This window comes from Leptinotarsa decemlineata, unplaced genomic scaffold, assembly GCF_025532065.1.
Source record: "Leptinotarsa decemlineata unplaced genomic scaffold, Ldec_3_MD MMD2_tig00001621_RagTag_RagTag, whole genome shotgun sequence".
NCBI classification, from domain to species: Eukaryota; Metazoa; Arthropoda; class Insecta; order Coleoptera; family Chrysomelidae; genus Leptinotarsa; species Leptinotarsa decemlineata.
Genome location: NW_027412566.1, coordinates 633,477 through 653,366, shown reverse-complemented (window position 1 = coordinate 653,366; position 19,890 = coordinate 633,477). Strand labels below are relative to the sequence as shown.

Here is a 19,890-nt window from a genome sequence, read left to right as displayed (position 1 = left end):
AACAAGAAATATAATTTACAATGGTTCAGCATATACTCAAGCTGTCGTTGATGGAATGTAACAAGTTTCTCCTACGTTTATAAATTCCAATTTTAACAGTTTTGGATATTTCAAAGAAGTCAGTAATCATGCCAATATCTGTCAAATGGAAAATATGAATTGAAGAAGCTCGAAAACGAAGCGTCGTCTGTTGTGGTCAACATACAAAGCTAGGAAGAGTATGTTTAGATCTATTGGAATTGGAGGATGAGCAAACAAAAGAACCAATTGAATTAAACAGCGTTCCACCTACTCCAACTCAAGATCTTACAAGGTCCCCTTCTCCGATAAAAACTATGACTATATCAGCCACACCTAAGTCAACCGGCACAATCAAGAAAACCTTAAAATAAGCTAACCGACCAGCAACGAAGACTAGAACCCGCTCAACTCAGCACTGAATCATTTAACTTTATAAATTCAATTCCCTCTTCTTTTTGAAATCTATTTTACTCTACCGTGTTTAAATTATGTCCCGTAGCTTGAAATTTAGTCACCTCAACGTTAGATCTCTATTCACTGGGTTTGATGAATTGAAGGATTTTATTACAAGCAATGATATAGATATTATTGGTATCTCAGAAACTTGGCTCAGTCCTAATATTTCTCCACAAGTGGTTAATATTGACAATTATATTATCGCTAGAGCTGTCGGAGGAGGGGTGTGCTTCTACATTAAAAACTGAATACAATTTCGAGTAATTTTTTCTGAGAATAACCAATATCTCGAACATATCTGGATATCGGTGAGTAAATTTGGCAAAAAATACATATTCGGAGTTGTATACCGACTACCGAAAGCTAATATATCACTTTCCATCGCCGTACTCGAAGATATGGTGTCAAATTTTTTGATGAACTGCGATTCCTTGAACTTGGCGGGAGATATGAATATCCAACCTCTTAGGAATGAATAATTCTGTAGAATTATTTCTAAACTTTCTTCAAAGTTATAATCTGTCTCAACGGATAGAAGTCCCTACAAGAATAACAGCTAATACTCATACCCTTATTGATATCTTAGTAACATCAGAAAAGGATGACATACAGTCAGTTGAAGTTTTAGATATTGGTATCTCCGATCATTTTGCAATTACTTGTGAAATTATATCACTGGAAACAACATCAAAATACAAAACAGTTCACTACCGAGATTTCCGAAATTTCCACCAAGATGATTTTTTCAATGATCTCCACGTCTTTGGCTAGGATAGAATCTTTCACTTCGAAACTGTGGATGCAATGGTAGAGTTTTTCACCACAAACACAACAATTCTCTTCAATGCCCATGCCCCAGTTAGGTCTAAAAGAACAACAAAACCGCCCGCTTCATGGCTTACCTTTAACATCAAGGAAATTATTAAACTAAGAGATAAAGCTCTTGGAAAGTTTAAAGTAACCATATCTCATAGAGACTGGTCGAGCCATAAGAAACTCCATAATTATACCACCGGAGTGAAAAAAGCCTATTTAGAATTTGTTTCGAGAAACGGAAATTCCAGTTTGATCTGGGGTACTCTAAGAAAACTTAAAATTTTGAAAAATAAACACAGTCCTAACCTTTCCGCGGATTTATCAGATCCGAATCAAATAAATTTCCACTTCACAAATATTATTCGTCCTGCAAAATCTCACCATCATGAAACACTTATTGAAAGATATACTCAGATATACTCAGACCTATAATGGACCTACTTAGGATGGGCAACACTTGGTTACCAAAATATAGAAATACAAATGCACGGAGCCACCAACAGGAGCCAACCGCACATTTGTGGTTTCAGTTGATAGATCTTGTGTTCACAAGAAAACTATCAAATTCACCACGGAGGCAGCTATAGCTACCTGCGTGACATCCGGGTCCAGGAAATTATACAAATATGAAAGTTATTGAGTGTTTTGATATTGAAACAGAAGTTAATATCGGACATAGCACTCATGAAAGTGGCAAACCATAGACACGTGTTTCGGGCTTTTGGCCCATCATCAGTATGGTGCAGTCAAGTGTAAGGATGGGCAACACTTGGTTACCAAAAGATAGAAATACAAATGCACGGAGCCACCAACAGGAGTCAACCGCACATTTGTGGTTTCAGTTGATAGATCTTGTGTTCACAAGAAAACTATCAAAATCACCACTCCTCAAACTGCAGTTTGAGGAGTGCCAGATGATGACAGTACTACGAACTGTCGAAAGCGCTCGCAGATAATTAATAGAAGATATAAAGCTTCAAATCCTTTTTGTAGAATTTATTATTGAAATACTCAAAATAAAGGAAAATTAGTTGCATCAATCAATATATATATATATATATATATATATATATATATATATATATATAAATTCACCTTATTTTTTCAACAAACCCCGTATAAATTCTCTGGGAATTGAAATACATCTCCAATAATCTAGAAACAGAAAATCATGACCTGGTCTGATGCCCCATACAGGGAACTAATGTTTGTGTTGCAACTCGAATGTAGAACCTGCGAAAATAAATACATTTATCGATTCTGTTGTGAACGAACAACAGATACTACATTCGAATTGTAATTGTGCAATTGAAACTCAATATGCCATCCAGATTCATCATAGCGTGGTTTTATTCTGACAAATGAAATATTGATGTCCGATCACAAACATTCGCATTGATCTGCTGATGATTTCCATATTATTTTTAATATTTTTCGTGAGTATAGTGGAAGTAAACAATATTGTGCACTCTTAAAGTTGTCGGTACTCTCAAAGGCAAAAAAAGCCAATACATAGAAATGAACTAGTCACGTGGACTGTAGACTTGCCGGTTCGAATCGGATAATTTTTACTGAGCGAGTTTTATGATTGGTTGAAGAGTCAATAAATTAAATTTGAAGTCATGTTACGGTGACGAATAGAAATCGAGAATGCGGGAATGGTTATCGCCGTCGTGTTCAGTTCAGGAACTGATCGCGATTTGAGTGTTGAAATTCGATACTGGTGCAGTTATAATTTCATGAAATTTTTGTTATCTGTTCAAAATGTGGCGTCCTTGGACAAGTACTAATATGAATAACGGGTGTGACAACAACGCAGACATTTTCCAGTGTAGAGATTCCAATAGCGATGGTGAAGAATGCGAAAAAAAGATACCAGTAATTACATTCCGGATGTAATTACTTGATTGTTTGGTTTCGAGGGAAACAAACTATTACAAGCAACATCAGATTTGACCAAAATTCCGTAAAATAGTCAAAAACAAACCTTATGAACGCAAGACGCGATATGATACAGGATCTAGTAAAATCATTACAAAAGTAATGAGATTCCTACAACTGAAATCATGTCGAAAATCAAAATCAAAATGTTCTTTATTGACTATTCTCCATACAATTTTAAGGTATTTTTTTTGTATCATGTGGAAGAAATTGAATACTTCCGGCCATAACGTGAGCTGCTGTGACAAAACTCTTCAGAATTGGATAAAGAAACTAGGACTTAGTTTTATAATAATAAACAAACGTCAAGCAGTTATTTAAAGCGGAAGAATAGTGGAATTGCGTAACAAATACTTTGAACAAATAACTGCATATAGACAAAAACAATAGCAAATTTTCTATTTGGACGAAACTTGGTATGACACTCACGACACAGTTATGAAAGCGTGGACTGATGGTTCGAGAATGTGTACGCCTAACATGCCTGCAAACAAAGGATCGTGACTAATAATTGTTCATTGCGGAGGAAGGAATTCCGAAATTCCGATTGAACAGAAGGCAACAGTGAAAAGTTAGTGTTAGTTTGTAGACCCCTGATTTGTTACCTTTGTCCATTATTGATTGTTCTTTATATGTCTACCTAAGACGTTACCAGTCTTATATGCTTTGTTATGTTCTCTTTTGTTAGTAGTATTTTCACTTAATCTGATGATTTTTCTCTATATGTAAGAGTGTTGTAGGTGTTAAGTGTTATCTTTAATGTGGGGGTATACTTGAAGAGTTTTTTTTAAGACTGGGATGAACCATAAATTAGTACCTTTCCGTAGCATGCTCCCCTGACTCATCGATGTCCACAGAGAATTTCAATCGTGAGTTGAATTTAAAGAAACATATTGCAGTAAGCAACAACTCCAACCCGAACATGGTAAAAGTCACACGCTATATGGTACAGTTTGGCTATTCAAATTTTGCCAGTCGACAAAGTAAACCACAATAATCTTTCGAAGTTGATAAGCGTTCAGTCTGTCGTCTGGGGCAAATTTAATATGAATGATGAAATTCCTTGAACATCTTCAGTGTTCTAAGAATATAAATTTCATTTTGAGATAATCCTTTCGAACAAGAATCTATTCAGTCACGTCATCCATGAAGCTGGTCTTGTGTAGACTGTATAATGAGGTTTTGGAGGATATACGTTATGAAGTGTCGATAGAGACATCTGCAGAAAAATGCATCACTGCCAGACAACACATAACAGTTGGGGTGTACAGTTCGTACGCTAACATAGAAAAAACATTTTTTCCATGAAATTTTATTTTATTATTCAATACCGTCGCCTTCGGAGGCGTTACAATAATTAAAGCGGTCATGTAATTTTTCAATGCCACTTATATAGTACAATTTGTCTTCAGCCTAAAAATATGCCAGTCGCTGGTGGCTAGATCAGGAGAATATGGTGGATGGGAAAGCACTTCGAAGCCGAATCCATGCAATTTTGCCATCGTTTCCATTGATTTGTGACACGGTAGCACAGTACTCGCTTTTTGTTTCAAATAAGGCCGTTCTTCCACGATTTCATCATTCAAACGCTCCAATAACGCTGCGTAATAGTTGCTGTTGATGGTTTCGATCTTTTTAAGACAGTCGATGAATATTCTGTCATGCGCTTCCCGAAATATGATATTATAACTTGCCAGTTGCGTATTTGCACGCAACAGTCAACTCAGATGACGATCATTTTGATTCTGGTGTAGAATGGAGCCATGTCTCATCCACTGTCACATATCGACGAATAAATTCGGTGGAATATCTCCTATTTGACGAATCTAACGTTGTCAATTTATTTGTGATTGGACCAACAAAATTAACAAAATTGACTGATAATTTCAGCAATGCCCTTCCATTTTTTGCAATATTCTAATTTCTTAGAAATTTCACTATAGTAGATTCCTCCTTGTTCAAGACTCATTTCAACTCCTTCAATTGTTTCTCTCGACACGTTTGAGGCTTATATTGTGAGATGGAACTGTTGCATAGTAGGTCTTTTTTTCAACATATCCCCAAATGAAGAAATCCAGCATAGTCAGATCTGGTGAGCGGGCAGGCCATCGTACTGGATCATTGGTTGCATTAACTTGATTATTGAAATGCTCTTTTGAGTAATCGAGAACATCTCAGGTATTATGAGGGGGTGCTGCATCTTGTTGGAAGTAAATTTGCCGTAAATCTTTCATAGGTAGATTATAAAGATGATCCTCGATAACATTTTGGAGAAAACATAAGTACCTCATCCCTGTTAACTAACCTGGAAACAATATTGGTCCAATTATTCTGTTTCCAATGATAACCGCTCAAACCTTCATTGAAAATTGCATGTTGATTTTGTTGGGCCCAGCACCAAGAATTTTGATTATTGAACAAGCCAACATTTGTTAACTGTGATTCGTTGGAATCTACAATGAAGTTGATAAACTTTGGGTTAACTCTATGATTTTAAAGCAACCAATCACAAAACACTACTCGTAAAGTACTCTTAGGCCGTGTAGTAACGTTGGATATAGACTGAGGCATATGCCGGATATGTCATTGCCATATACATGGGGGTCTCAAGCTTCTCGAGACAAGCCCTGCATTTGTTATCAGAAACCTCTATTTCCATCGCATCAGTATGGTATTGATTAGCTGTGTATGTTCATAAATGTCCTTTCAGTAGGCCTCCACCCGATCAGCGGTCGGTAGATCACTAGTGACTTTCAAGCAACCACTAGCATTCATATCCTATCAAGACAGTGCTGCTTGATAGTTAGCAGCACGTATTAACTGAATATTAACTTCCATCTTGTGCACCCTCTTTCAGTCTCTGAAACCGCAAGGCTGTCATACCGTCTTCCAATTGAGAAAGCGATTGAACGGCGGTGTACACGACATTACTAATTTGCCAGATTCAAGCCTCTTTTGAAAATCATGAACCTTTGTATCCAAACAAGCCAAATACTCCATTGCTTTGCTCACCAAGCGATATTCATCCGATCCTGAAAGACGTAGCTAATTATATTTTCGTTATTGCAGAGCCGTCTCTTCTCTACGACAATAACCACTACCACGAGGAATGTTTGCGGTGCAATTCCTGCGGCCTCAATTTGACAGGGCCCAACCAAAAGCGAGCAAGACGCTTCAAGAACCAAATCCTTTGCGACCTGCATTTTGCCGACGTAGCTCTGATGGAGTGTTCCGATTTCATGCAGCAGTTGCGGTCCTTCAAGCCGCAGTCGCTCGGGTGTGCTGTAGCTAGAAGAAAATCATCGACGACGCTTATTTTCCCGTTGCCTCCACAAGCTTGCTCCGGTAAGTGGTTTCTGTCTGTTTCTGTTTAAAATCTGTTTTTCCGTTAATCAGCTGCCGCCCCCATACGAACGACAACTCTCAGAAGTTGAGAAACTTGTGCGAGCTAAGGACTAACGAGGTCTTACCTTTTAATGTGTGATTCCTAACACGGTTGCAGAACCATTCCAGCTTCAACCAGATAAATTCTCTCGAGAAAAATATCTGGTCGAGGCGGGAATCGAACACACGACCTTCCGATCGTGAGTCGGACGCACTACCACCGCGGCCAATTCCACAACGTGGAATTGAATTTGTGCATGGCCATATTGTTCAGTGAAGGTTTCTCCGAGTATGGTTTACCTCCTGATGTCGCCAATTTGGTTGGTGAAACATGTGTCGAGAAGACTTTTGTAGCTTTGGTGCGTGAGAGCAGTGTTTGTTTCCAACTCAACAAACCGGGCTTCGAATCATCAAGACCACCACCTTGCATGATACATTTGAATCTAATGTTGTCGTTTAGAGGGTAAAAAGTCTCGGTACTATTTATGAATGAGTTTTAACATTGTTCCATAATCTGTTTCAATCCTAGCGCCACAGTATCACAGTATCATTCATTCCTTTGATGGATGTTCTATTCGATTCTTCTTGGCGTAGTTTTCATTGAACCGTACGCTTTTCCAAGAATATATTTCGATACTATCTGTTCCTTATAGACCATTCCTCAACCTGGTCCGTGCCGATAATTTTGATAACACTTCAACTGGTCCAGGTCCAATGAATTCATAATTCGAGTCTAGCTCACACATCACTTTGTTCGTTGCCTGCGTTTTCTGAATGTCCTGACACCATGTGATGAATACCATCACATATGCACGATGTCACCAACAGGAGCCAAACCGCACATTTGTGGTTTCAATTAGAAGACCTAGCATTCCTAGATATCATCTAACATGACCACGTATGCAGCTATAACTACCTGTGTGACTTCACGGTGTCACCTACGAGAGTCAACCGCATATTTGTGGTTATAGTTAGAAGACCTAGCATTGCCAGCTCCACATAGGCAACTACAGCTAGCTTTGTTACTTCACATATGCACGATGTCACCAATAGGAGCCAAACCGCACATTTGTGGTTTCAATTAGAATACCTAGCATTCCTAGGTAACATCTAGTATGACCAGGTATTCAATTAGAATACCTAGCATTCCTAGGTAACATCTAGTATGACCAGGTAGGCAGCTATAGCTACCTGTGTGACTTCACATATGCACGGTGTCACCTACGGGAGCCAACCGCATATTTGTGGTTTTAGTTAGAAGACCTAGCATTGCCAGCTCCACATAGGCAACTACAGCTAGCTTGGTGACTTCACATATGCACGATGTCACCAACAGGAGCCAAACCGCACATTTGTGGTTTCAATTAGAATACCTAGCATTCCTAGGTAACATCTAGTATGACCAGGTATTCAATTAGAATACCTAGCATTCCTAGGTAACATCTAGTATGACCAGGTAGGCAGCTATAGCTACCTGTGTGATTTCACATATGCACGGTGTCACCTACGGGAGCCCACCGCATATTTGTGGTTTTAGTTAGAAGACCTAGCTTTGCCAGCTCCACATAGGCAACTACAGCTAGCTTGGTGACTTCACATATGCACGATGTCACCAACAGGACCCAAACCGCACATTTGTGGTTTCAATTAGAATACCTAGCATTCCTAGGTAACATCTAGTATGACCAGGTAGGCAGCTATAGCTACCTGTGTGATTTCACATATGCACGGTGTCACCTACAGACGCCAACCGCATATTTTTGGTTTGAGTTAGAAGACCTGGCATTCCTAGGTGACAAAGAAAAATTAACTTAAGTATCTAAGTTTGAGCTTATTAATAACTAACAAAGAATTGAAATGAATCACAGTGAAACAAAAACACTAATGAGATTTATGTAATTGTGATTTTCCACCGACAATACTTTGTAGTTGTGGATCAATTTTACTTGTATCAATTATCAAAAGAGATTCAAGATGCTCATCGGTTAATTGAGATCTGTAAACATTCTTTGTGTACTTCATCTTGGAAAACGTTTTCTCATACAAGTAAGTAGTACCAAAAACAGAAAACAACCCACGAGCAAATTTATGCAAATTATCGAATTGTTCCAGTGGAAGACTCTTATAAAATTCCAACAAAGCTGAATTTGATATTTGTTCTTAAGCATATCACTGTACCGTAAATCAATAATTTCCATTTGGACTTCCGGAGCCAGGGTTTCAATGTCAGAATCACAAGGATTTTGAAAAAGCTCAATTTCATTCGCAATGATATCAAAATCTGAAAAACGAGTATCAAAATTTATCTTCAAAGCACTCAAAATTTCGATTGCAGAATTGACGGGAAATTCAGTCTCTGTAGTGTGGCTGAATATTTCACATGTTTCAAAATGTGTGAAACATTTTTTACGTAATTGCGATTGAAATAGTATATATAGTTTTATTTTCTGCCTGAAGGATTTGATATCGGTGTATAAATCAGGGAAAAGCTGATTTTCTCCTTGCAATCTCAAATTCAGTTCGTTCATATGATTTGTCAAATCGACATAGAAGGCTAACTTCCACATCCATTCACTATTTTCTAAATTGGCAAAAGGGCGCTGCTTCTCATTTAAAAAAAAATCGATCTCTGCTCGAAGTTCAAAATAGCGCTTAAGGACTTTTCCGTAACTAAGCCAGCGTACGTGAGTATGATATGGTGAATCATTTTCTCCAATCTGTTGAATAAACTCGCGGAATTGTCGGTGATTCAGCCCAGTGGATCTGATGAAGTTAACAACTGATATGACTGGTTTTAGAACTTCAGACATATCCAAACATTTTCCGCACAAGGACTGTTGATGAATGATACAATGTAAGACTAATGGTTTTGAACCACCATCATTTTCTACAGCCTTTGACACAAGTGCAACCACTCCTTTATTTTTACCATACATATTTTTGCCTCCATCAGTTGTTATAGATTTCAAATTTCTCCATCGAAGGTTCTTTTTATTAATGGCATTTTCAACTCCCTTAAAAATATCTGCCCCAGTTGTCGTGCCGTGAATACTATCAATATCAAGAAGTTATTCATACACTGCATAGCTTTTATCTACTCCGCGAATAAAAATCAACACCTGAGCAGTATCTGACACATCCGTTGACTCATCCAATGCTAGAGAAAACCACTCATGATATCCATTTTTGTCAGACAGTTGAGATGATATATTTTCTGCGATGTCTTGCACCCTCCGAGCCACGGTGTTTGCTGACAAACTGACATTTTTGAATAAATTTACCTTTTCGGGTCATATTTCATGGTTTGCCACGTTTTCCGATTTCAAGAGTCACACGAAAGCTGGCGCGAGTTGCAGACTCTTGTTCAGTATTCGCTTTGGTAAACAAATATTGCTGCGATTTGAGTCCGCGTTTCAAAGCTTTAAATTTTTACTTCCGCAAACTTCCTGTATACTTGGAGTAACTTTGAAGATGTTTCGATTCATAGTGTCGTTTAATGTTATAGTCTTTGAAAGTTCCATTTTTCTTGGAACGTTCTGCATTCACTGTCGATTTTTCGCTTCTTTTCCATACTAACAAATCACACATAAAAACAATAACTCAAATCAAAATACTTTTATTGACGGGTGTTACTTTATTTCACAATAGACAGTTTCGCTTCCTTCGCCTTTCCTAGGCAGACTAACTCGCAGTTGCGCCGCTAGCTTTTTTATAAGCAATTATTACTGCCATCTCGAGGTGATCTGAATACACTAGCTAGAACCAGAACTTTCTCGAACCAACGCGGTAATTTCAAATATTTAATTACGCCTAATGCCACCTAGCGGGTAGCTGAAAAAGATAGTACATAGTACCACTACTCGCCACTAGATGTCGTTAAGTGTCACAATACACAATAATAATTGAAATGCAAAAAAAGCGTAAGTTTGCTTAGGTCACTCACTTTGCGACTATCCTAGTCTAGAAATATAGTTAAGGGCAGAAATTGGCACTTGGAACAAACTGAAAAAATCATTATGGCCCGAAGGTTTCAAAGTTTGGAGACCTCTGGCTGGAACATCGAAGAAAGGTTGGATATTTGTCTCTCTTTTATACATACTTTCACGGGAAGTGTTTATAAGTGACTCAGCACATTCGATTCCACCAGGAGAGGTACATATCAGAAATACGCGACAGACTGTGGATGCTCATAGTTGAGGTTGAACTCAGTTTACTTCGAACTCCACTGTTCAAGAACCCTTTCATTTGGAGAACTGCGTTTATATAGAGGAAACTTCCTGAGAACGTTTTCCCAAATGGATTTAATCTCCAGCGAATAAACTCCAACGTGAATCGCTACTTTCGCATCGCTCTTAGATCACCTCAAGAATTTTCCTGTAGTGCTTGTGTTTTGAAAAAAAAATATGAATTAAGACATGAAGTTTTTGGCAGCAATTTTATATTCTGACCACTACAGATGGATTAGTGTTTTAGGTTTTCTTGTGATCATCATATATAAATACATGAAAAATAAGTGTAGACAAAAGTTTTAAAAAAGAACCAAAATTTTCATCGTCAAAAACTCCTTCAAATATTATCATTCACCTACAATATCCTTTCTCAACCTGGAGTAAGTGATACATTCCTGATTGATATATTTGTTTTCATTTGAGTGTCAGTCATTTCTGTCACATGTATTATATCTGGACCAACATTTTGCATATGAACGTGGCACATTGAAAAACATATGTTCTAATCACGTTTTTCACTTCATACTCGAGTAGTCTATCTGTCCCGAACGGCTGTTCATCGATCCATCTGCTCTCATTCAATCTGTCCCGATTTAATGTTGATATAATTTCAATTAAACATCAGATCTGAAACACGTTTCAGCTGAAGGTGAATACAATTTTGATAGAGAAAAGCATTATCTATAGAGAGATTTCCTGCATTCACCAAGTCTCAGCATGTTTATATATCGATTTTGAAGGCTTCTACTGCATCAGCTCTATGAAATTATCACGAAACTTGTATTCAGTGCTCCATCTCAGTGAGTTTCCCAATAGTTGAAAATTCACTTGAGTCAGAGATAGTTTATATTTTCGAATTCTTCAACAAAAAAAGGCAAAAAGTATCCAGGCACATATACCGATATCAAGGAATAAAAAATTCATAAAACAAGATTTAACGTTGAGTATGAGAATTTTTTTTCGTCTAAATGAAGGTGTGAAAGCAAAAAACTCTCACATGAGAAAAAGTAACCTAACCTCAGCTGACTTCAACACAAGCCCAATCTTACCAAAATCCTAATTATCTCCACAACAATTGCTCAAAATTTGTCTCTCAGTTGAATGCAACTTAAACCTTACCGCAATTTAACCTTATCTGAGCCGTGTTAGGAATCGCACATTGAAAGGTAAGACCTCGGTAATCCTCAGCTCGCACAAGTTTCGACTTCTGAGGGTTGTCGTTCGTTGGGGTGCGACAGCTGGTTAACGGAAAAACAGATCATGCATCTCATTTTAACAGTTGAAATTTCCTCCCATAGGTTCAACATGTAACCTCAAAAGTCATATGGCTTTCAACGTTCGTCATAATTGACAGTTTGTCACATTTTTTGTATGACATGACTTTTGAGGACAAGAAACTCTCAGAGAATTAAATCTGACTCGACTCAAGTCAAATCCAAACCAAACCTAACGTAACCCAATCTAACCTAAACTCTAATCATCCATTTCATTTTCACAATTGAAATGTTCTTTCATAGGTTCAACATGTAACCTTGAAACTTATATGGCTTTCAACGTTCGTCAACGAAGATCGTTAACATGGACTCTTTGTTTTAATTTTTAACCGTAATGTGTTTTGAGGACAAAAAACTACCAGCCAAATGCAACCTAAACCTAACCTATCCCAATCTAACTCAAACCCTAATCATCCATCTTAGTTTTACAGTTGAATTTTTTTCCCATGGGTTTAACACGTAACCTCAAACGTCATATGGCTTTCAAGGTTCTTCATCGAACATCGTCATAATAAACTTATCTGCCGTTTGTGTGACTGCCTCGTATTCAAATGTAAATATCTCTAATATTTTTTGCACATTTGAATTACACAGTTTCAAATAATGTCTTAGGAATAATCGCGAAATTGAGACCATCGCGCGATAAAATAAATTCAAGCGGCCTCACGAACTGATGCGACACGCGTGATGAAGAAAGGTTGCAAATGCGTTGGTTTTGTTTCACGAAGTGTATTACTCAGAATGTTATTTTTTGAGCTGTCTTTAGGTAGATTGGTATTCATCTCTTTCTCAAATTGAAATTAATAATTGTGAACATACTTTCGTTCGTGGTTATTATTATCAGTTACAAGTTGTTGCCATACTTTGTCAGAAAAGTAGGGTCTTTCATTAATAAATGACAACTAATTTGACAGATGTAGCTTCAATTGTCAATATTCGGAAATCCCTGTTGGATGGCACTATATATCCTGCAAAGCCGAGTCGTGTCGTTAGTTATTACTGAATCAGAATGAATTAAAAAACTAAAACAAATCTTCAGTAAGGTCAACATTTCAATCCATTTTTGTTAGCCAAACATTCTGGAGCAGAATTCTTGTAATGATTGTGATGGTGTCCAAGAACCCAAATGGATTAAAGACAGTCATCACTGTTCTCGAGACATCTCTTTTTATATCAGGTGCTTTGTTCAAGTTGTGAAGTTCATCCTCATTCAATTTAATTGAAAAACCCAATTTGTCTTCATCAGGATTCCAAATCAAACCTAGAATCCTTCGAAGAAGTATTGATAATTCGTTTTTCAAATCCATTTCTTTTTGATTTATAGCTCGATATTCATCTGAATGGTTTTCAAGAGTTTTCCTGAGTTACTCGACAAATTTCGAATGATGAAACCTCCTGTGTCACTATTTTCCGGGTTTGAAGGCTTTGAATTTTTCGAATTTTTTTCTGACGTTTCACTAGCGGGAGTGGCTAGCTTCCTCAGAAGTTTATACATCCTGAGTTAATATCCAGCCGTAATATCCAGTCATCGGAAATATCCACTCAGGTTGTATAGATTTCTGAGGAAGCTAGCCTGTCACGCCAGCGGAACATCAGGAAGAAATTCCAAAAATCCACGGCGTCCAAACCCGGAAAAAGTGATACTAAAAACCTTGGCCACAAAAGCCTCAACCATTTTTTCATGAAAACTCCTCATCCTTCTTCTTTGAATACACCAGATGTGAGTGTTTTAGCCTCTTATACCGTATCGAAACTGCCCAAATAATCGCCAACATAATGGCAATCTGTAATAGCTCTTACAGCTTCTGGGAACTTTTATCTGAATTCTAGTGCTTTTCTCACCAACACGAATTGAGAAAAAATCACTTCTAATATCATAGAAATCATCTCATATTTTTCAGGATTTGTTCCATTGTATACTTATCTTACATTAGTACTGGTCAATTTGGAAACTGAGGATATTTGAGAAACCTTTTTGACAAACGTTTCTCTATACATTAGCTCATAGAATCGACATCAGATCGCAATTTTGGAGTACATGTGAATACAAATCAATGGTCATTTTACCCTAGGCTCTCATACTCAAAATATAATTTTTTATGAATACCTGTATGTTATTCAGGTTTCAGTTCTACAGAAATGTAATGATATCAAAGACTTGGGGGTAATATTCCACCAAAAGTGCACAGAAATAATTATTTCCACTGTAAATGGGTAACTACTAGACGATAATGTTATTATTATCGTTCTGTATCCATAATTACTCAAAAATCTATGAAAAATAAACATGAACGTTGATAAGTATAACTTTTATTAACAATTTGTGACAATTGCGTCGTTGAAAGAAAAAATTAAAATTATTCCCAAATTAACGTACTGAATATATATGACTGCATTTCACCATTTTCATCGTGATTATCCGTGATATATATCTTCTTGAATCAAATCTATCCAGTCATAGCACTAACTGCAAAAAAATATTCATATGTCAGCATTTCTAAGAGGAACCTTGCTGACCAACTCACCTATCATTTTTCCAGCTTCTTTGACAATGGGTTGGATTATGTGACTCGTTCCTGGAAAATGAAAATAAATATATAAAGCACGAAGGGGGCGATAATGGAAAAGTTATCCGGAAAAATTACTCCTAAGGTCTAAATGTTTTATCAGTGGTTTTCGAATATAGAACTAACATGAAAGATATAAATCAATGTGACTTTAGTGGCAATAACTTATGAAAAATCGTTCTATTTCGCTTTGGATAACTGAGATTTCCGAACACCACAGCTAAACAATCGTTTGTTGAAGCCATTTTTTGGTACTTTGCTCAGACAGCTCCTGTATTTTTTCATTTCTATTCAACCCATTTTCTGATCTGGTTTCGTACCAATGGCCTTAATGACAATACCATATCCGGAAATCCTTCAATTCCGCTTCGAATAACCAAGATTTTCACCCCCTCTGCTGATCACTCTTTTGTTAAAGCAATTTTTGGGTTCTTTCCCCATTTTTCATTTCTATTCAACCCATTTTCTGATCTGGTTTCGTATCAATGATTTTGGTAGCTATGCAGCTGGCTTGAGGCCTATATCCAAAGATTGATTATTCATGTCTAGTACTCTTGTCGGCTCAGTATGGTATATCGAAGTCTCAGTCACGACTGACTAGGATTCAAGTTCACATTCAAATCGATTGTTTTCATATGGGAATATTGCTATAGGCTTATGGCTCTTCAGGGACAGGGTTACTTAGCAGTATTGGTTGTCTCAACCTGGGTTAGTATACCTAATGGTTAGTATCAACATATTCATGAAATTACTATGCACTCAATTGTAGGTTAGTGGAGTTAGTGGGTTTCTCATGGTCCTTGGGTATTGCGGTTCTTGTTCCATGAGTGGTGTTGTCCTAAAACAAAGTTCGGAGCATGGTCCGGATATAGTAGCTGGTGGTCGATTGATGGCGGGTCATGGTTCAGGTAAGACTGGGGTGAGGAAAGGCGAGTATGGCGAACTTTAGTGTGGCTCCGGACTGTGGACCATCCACTACCCGATCTCCAGCGGAAACTCATCGATGATGTCCTGGAATTCCTCCGAGACTAGCATTGACAGTGTTTACTCGTATTCATACTAGTTGAGGATTGTATGGGTGAGTCGTAAACAAGATGCTCACTTCTACTTAGTCCACACGTGGACTAGGCGGTTCTGTTTGGTCCAAATTGTTGAAAGATATGCTGCTGATGGAATGCCGATAATAGTTTAATTTTAGTCCATTTTCGGCCTTTCTGAGTAGTAGATCTTCGTTCCATCAACAACGTAGACCAATCAAAACAACCTAGTCTCAAGTGCGAACCAATCGGAACTGGGCACTGTCATGGATAGCTCACCCCCACTATACCCTACTAGTATAAAAGAAAGTGAACACGAAGCAATCCACATACTACCTATCAGTTGACTCCTTTATTTCTGAATAGATTTACCATAGTAGCAGAAGAAACGCTTGGTGCTATGATGGTTATTGTTATTTATAAAGAGAGTGCCTCATTATTAGCATCTATGTCGTTTGGTAGATGCTCTGTTCAGCACCAATGTTGCCTACATCTTTATCTTCAACCCGTCCGGATGGTGGTGCTACGTCAGAATGGAATCTTGGGTCAGTCACAGATATTTGAATTACTCACACGAAGTTTTGAAGGACCTAGTTCATCTATCCTAATCCTCTCGATGAATATTACTATGGTCGATTTGAAGGGATAGATAAGTCAAGTATTCATCAGTATTTCATTCGAAAATTGCAACCTCTCAACCTGAGAACTCCTGATACGTTCAGTAAATCCCCAGTAGTTTATAAATATAAAAATTTAAGTATACTGAGTATTCCCAATGGAATACACTAATCAAAAGCTGAACCAGACTGCCACCTAATGACAAATTACTTCGTCTCGATCATTTACCTTCTTTATCGTCTTCTTCAGAGGAATCCTTTTTTTTCTCGATAGCTCTTGTCAACGAACCTGCGTAAGAACAAAACTAGTTAGTGTGTGCTAGGTATACTTTTCAGCAAGAATTAAATTATTGATTCCAACTTATCGAAACGAATAATTGGATGAATAGCGGTAAACATTCTGTCACTCAGGCGTTAAATGAGCTACCTCTAATAATGGGCACTGCAGTATTGCCTGGAAGAGTTCTTTTATTGCTAATACCAGCGCTTCGTTATGAAAAATGTGCAATTGGAGGCATTCGGTACAAATAAACCTCTAACAAATTCACATGAAAGAACTGGAAACATATTTTGAGCGAATGGAAAACTTCGAAGTGGAAACGATCAGCTACTATTAGGTTGTTCAAAAAGTCCTGTCCGTTTTTATGAGTCTGCTTTGAACTGCAATATATCAGTGAATAGTGACTCAATTCAATTGAAATGAGCGGCATTTGAATCAATGCACTTTTACCAACGTAAAACAAGTCGATTGATATCGTCAATATGAAGATTGTGTGCTCAGGATTCGATGAAATCGACAAAGGCCGTTTTGCCTGGTCCTGATTCGCGAAGGTTCTGCCTGTGAGGAAGTTATCGGAATGCTCAAAAATATGGTAGTCGGTCGGCAAGAGGTCTGGAGAGTATGGTGCGTGAGGCAGAACTTTGGCGATCAATTCATTTATTTTCGAACGATGATTTGTGAAACGTGCGGACGGCGTTGTTGTGGAGCAGGACCGGACCTCTTCTGTTGACCAGTGCTGGCTGCCACTGACGCTATTTTCGGTAAATTTTGTCGATATCCTCACAGTAGGATTCTGCTCTGATGGGTTGAAGAAGAGAATCACATCAGCCGCTGACCACCACTTTTTCGAAGACAAAACACAAGCACTACAGGAGAATCCTTAAGGCGCTGTGACAGCGGTGCCTGTGCGAAAGTAACGATTCACATTGGATTTGAATCGCTGGAGATTGAATCTATTTGGAAAAACGTTCTCAGGCAGTTTATTCCATATAAACGCAGTTCTCCAAATAAAAGAGTTCTTCAACAGTGAAGTTCGAGGTGTACTGCCCACCAAATTACAAATTACTTTGTCTCGATTATTTACCTTTTTTATCTTCTTCTTCAGAGGAATCGCTTTTTTTCCCAACAGCTCCTGACAACGCTTCTGCGTAAGAATAAAACTAGTTAGTGTGTGCTGGGTATACTTTTCAGCTAAAACTAAACTATTGAACTTAACTCATCAAAAGGAATAATTGGATAAATAGCGGTAAACGTTTCGTCACTCAAGCGTTAAATGAGCTCATCTAATAATGGGCCCTGCAGAATGGGAAATGTTCCTCAATTTGGGTTATTACAGCAAATGCAAGTTTGAACAAAATGAAGTTGAGTTTAATTCATGAATTTTTCAAATTCACTTCGAAAAGTATTCAAATTGATGTTTCAAATGTTGGGTTTTAATTTTTTTCAAAGGATCTGTTTCTAATTCACATATTGGCAACAGCGTCTATATCAAGTTTGAATAATTTATACGTACCTAGATATTCTACTTATCTTATCTTTATAAATCAACAATTGAAGCAAAATATAAATTATAGTTCAATACCAACTCCACAAGCCACATAAACAACAGTTGTTTCGTTATTTAGTTATATAGAGGAAGATAGGTTAGGTGCACAAAATGTCATTTGTCACAGAACTCGGAACATAAGTGAACAGAACAGCACGCCTCTGAAATATGTCATCTTTGTTTGTCTCATACAGGTAACAGATTCATTGTCCTTTATTAGCTATAACCAATGTTGTCAAATGGTGAAATAGAAACGAATCCCTTCAAATGTTGAATTCATTATTTCATTTCTCTTTTTCAAGTATTTAAATACTTTTTTAAAGAAAAATGTTGAAATGATAGGTTTAAAATGCGTTGTTTTAGAGCTCTTCAATGAAAACTACTTGATTTTCGTCAGGAGGAACATTCCCCATTGCCCCAATGAGTTTGTTTATTGAGTTTATTGATAATACCACCAGCGCTTCGTTATATAAAATGTGCAATTGGAGGCATTCAGTAGAAATAAACCTTTAACAAATTCACATGAAAGAACACATTTTGAGTTCTGTCCCTTTTTGTGAGTCTGCTTTAAACTGCAATATCTCAGTGAATACTAATTCAATTCAATTGAAATAAGCGCCATTTGAATCACTGCACTTCCACCAACATGACACATGTCGATTGATCCCGTCAGTATAAAGAGTGTATGCTCGGGATTCGATGAAATCGGAAAAGGCCGTTTTTGCCTGGTCCTGATTGGCGAAGGCTCTCTACAAAAACACATGACAGGATCCATGTCGCCATACTTATTTGTGACACTTTTTTCAAGTTATTTTCAAACTCAGATATTTGCCTCTGTGTCTCTCAGGACCTGTGATTCCGTAGGAACAGAAAAATCAACTTCTCAGTTGTTGCATCCCAAATATATTATCCCCTCTTCGGGACTCCTTTATGGCGTCCTGCATTTTCCATCTCTATTCGGATGTTACAAACCTTCTGCAGCGTTTCAGATTGTGTGCTTGGACACGTGGACACGTGTAGTGTCCAGTTCAATACCAATTATGAAATGTCCTACATAAATTTCAATTATTATTCCACGAGACTGAATGCAGTGCTTTGATCAGTTTTTCTTTTTCACTTTTACTGTTGATTAATGTTCCTGTTTTGATTAATTTTCCTATTTTTCTTGTACACTCAGGTGCATAAAAAACAGTCACCTTATTCGCAAATCTTTATATGGAATAACTTCTTTATTTTCAGCTCGATCTTAAAGAAAATTCATCCCCGAATATTCCACATCGAACAAATTTTCTAGTAAGGCCCGTTTCATACACATTATACGAGGGAAAAAATGTTATGTGTCTATCATCTGTGGTAAAATACAGCTGTTGGATGACTCACAAAACATTCCTATGTGCAAGGTTGGTTAATTCTCTATGAAATGTTTCTTCAATCATTTCAAGTTTAGGAATTATCAAATGAAATTGTATTTTCTTCACGTATTCGTCATAATATGCAACTATTAAGCATGCTCCCCGGATGCAAATCGTGTCGAGGATGTCTGGAACTATAGATATAGACGTGTGAGAAGTCGCGAAAGAAAAACTATTAACAAAAATAAACATTGCAACGCAACAAACACTAATTCGAAGCCTCGAAGGATGGAAGCTATCTATCGTCCAAGGGTTGAGGGCCTGGTTGATTATCTCAAAAAAAGAATTTGATAAAAAGTTGATGAGTTCA

General features: G+C 37.5%; 2 protein-coding genes across 7 annotated transcripts in view; one reads left to right on the top strand and one right to left on the bottom strand.

Moving 5' to 3' along the window:
• Positions 1 to 19,890, top strand: part of rsh (Rap GTPase activating protein radish) — a 226,947-nt gene that overhangs the window by 127,575 nt on the left and 79,482 nt on the right. The window contains exon 8 of the mRNA XM_074176129.1: positions 6,304 to 6,579. Within this exon, the coding sequence (XP_074032230.1) occupies positions 6,304 to 6,579 (276 nt within the window). The remainder of the gene's footprint in view (positions 1 to 6,303; positions 6,580 to 19,890) is intronic.
• LOC111514079 (uncharacterized) overlaps positions 14,416 to 19,890 on the bottom strand; it is a 46,882-nt gene continuing 41,407 nt past the window's right edge. For all 6 annotated transcript variants that reach the window (XM_074176122.1, XM_074176126.1, XM_074176125.1 and 3 more), the window contains 4 exons: positions 17,707 to 17,766; positions 16,572 to 16,631; positions 14,647 to 14,697; positions 14,416 to 14,588 (listed from right to left, as the gene is read on the bottom strand). In XM_074176122.1, coding sequence (XP_074032223.1) covers positions 14,569 to 14,588; positions 14,647 to 14,697; positions 16,572 to 16,631; positions 17,707 to 17,766 — 191 coding nt within the window. In that variant the 3' untranslated portion in view covers positions 14,416 to 14,568. The remainder of the gene's footprint in view (positions 14,589 to 14,646; positions 14,698 to 16,571; positions 16,632 to 17,706; positions 17,767 to 19,890) is intronic.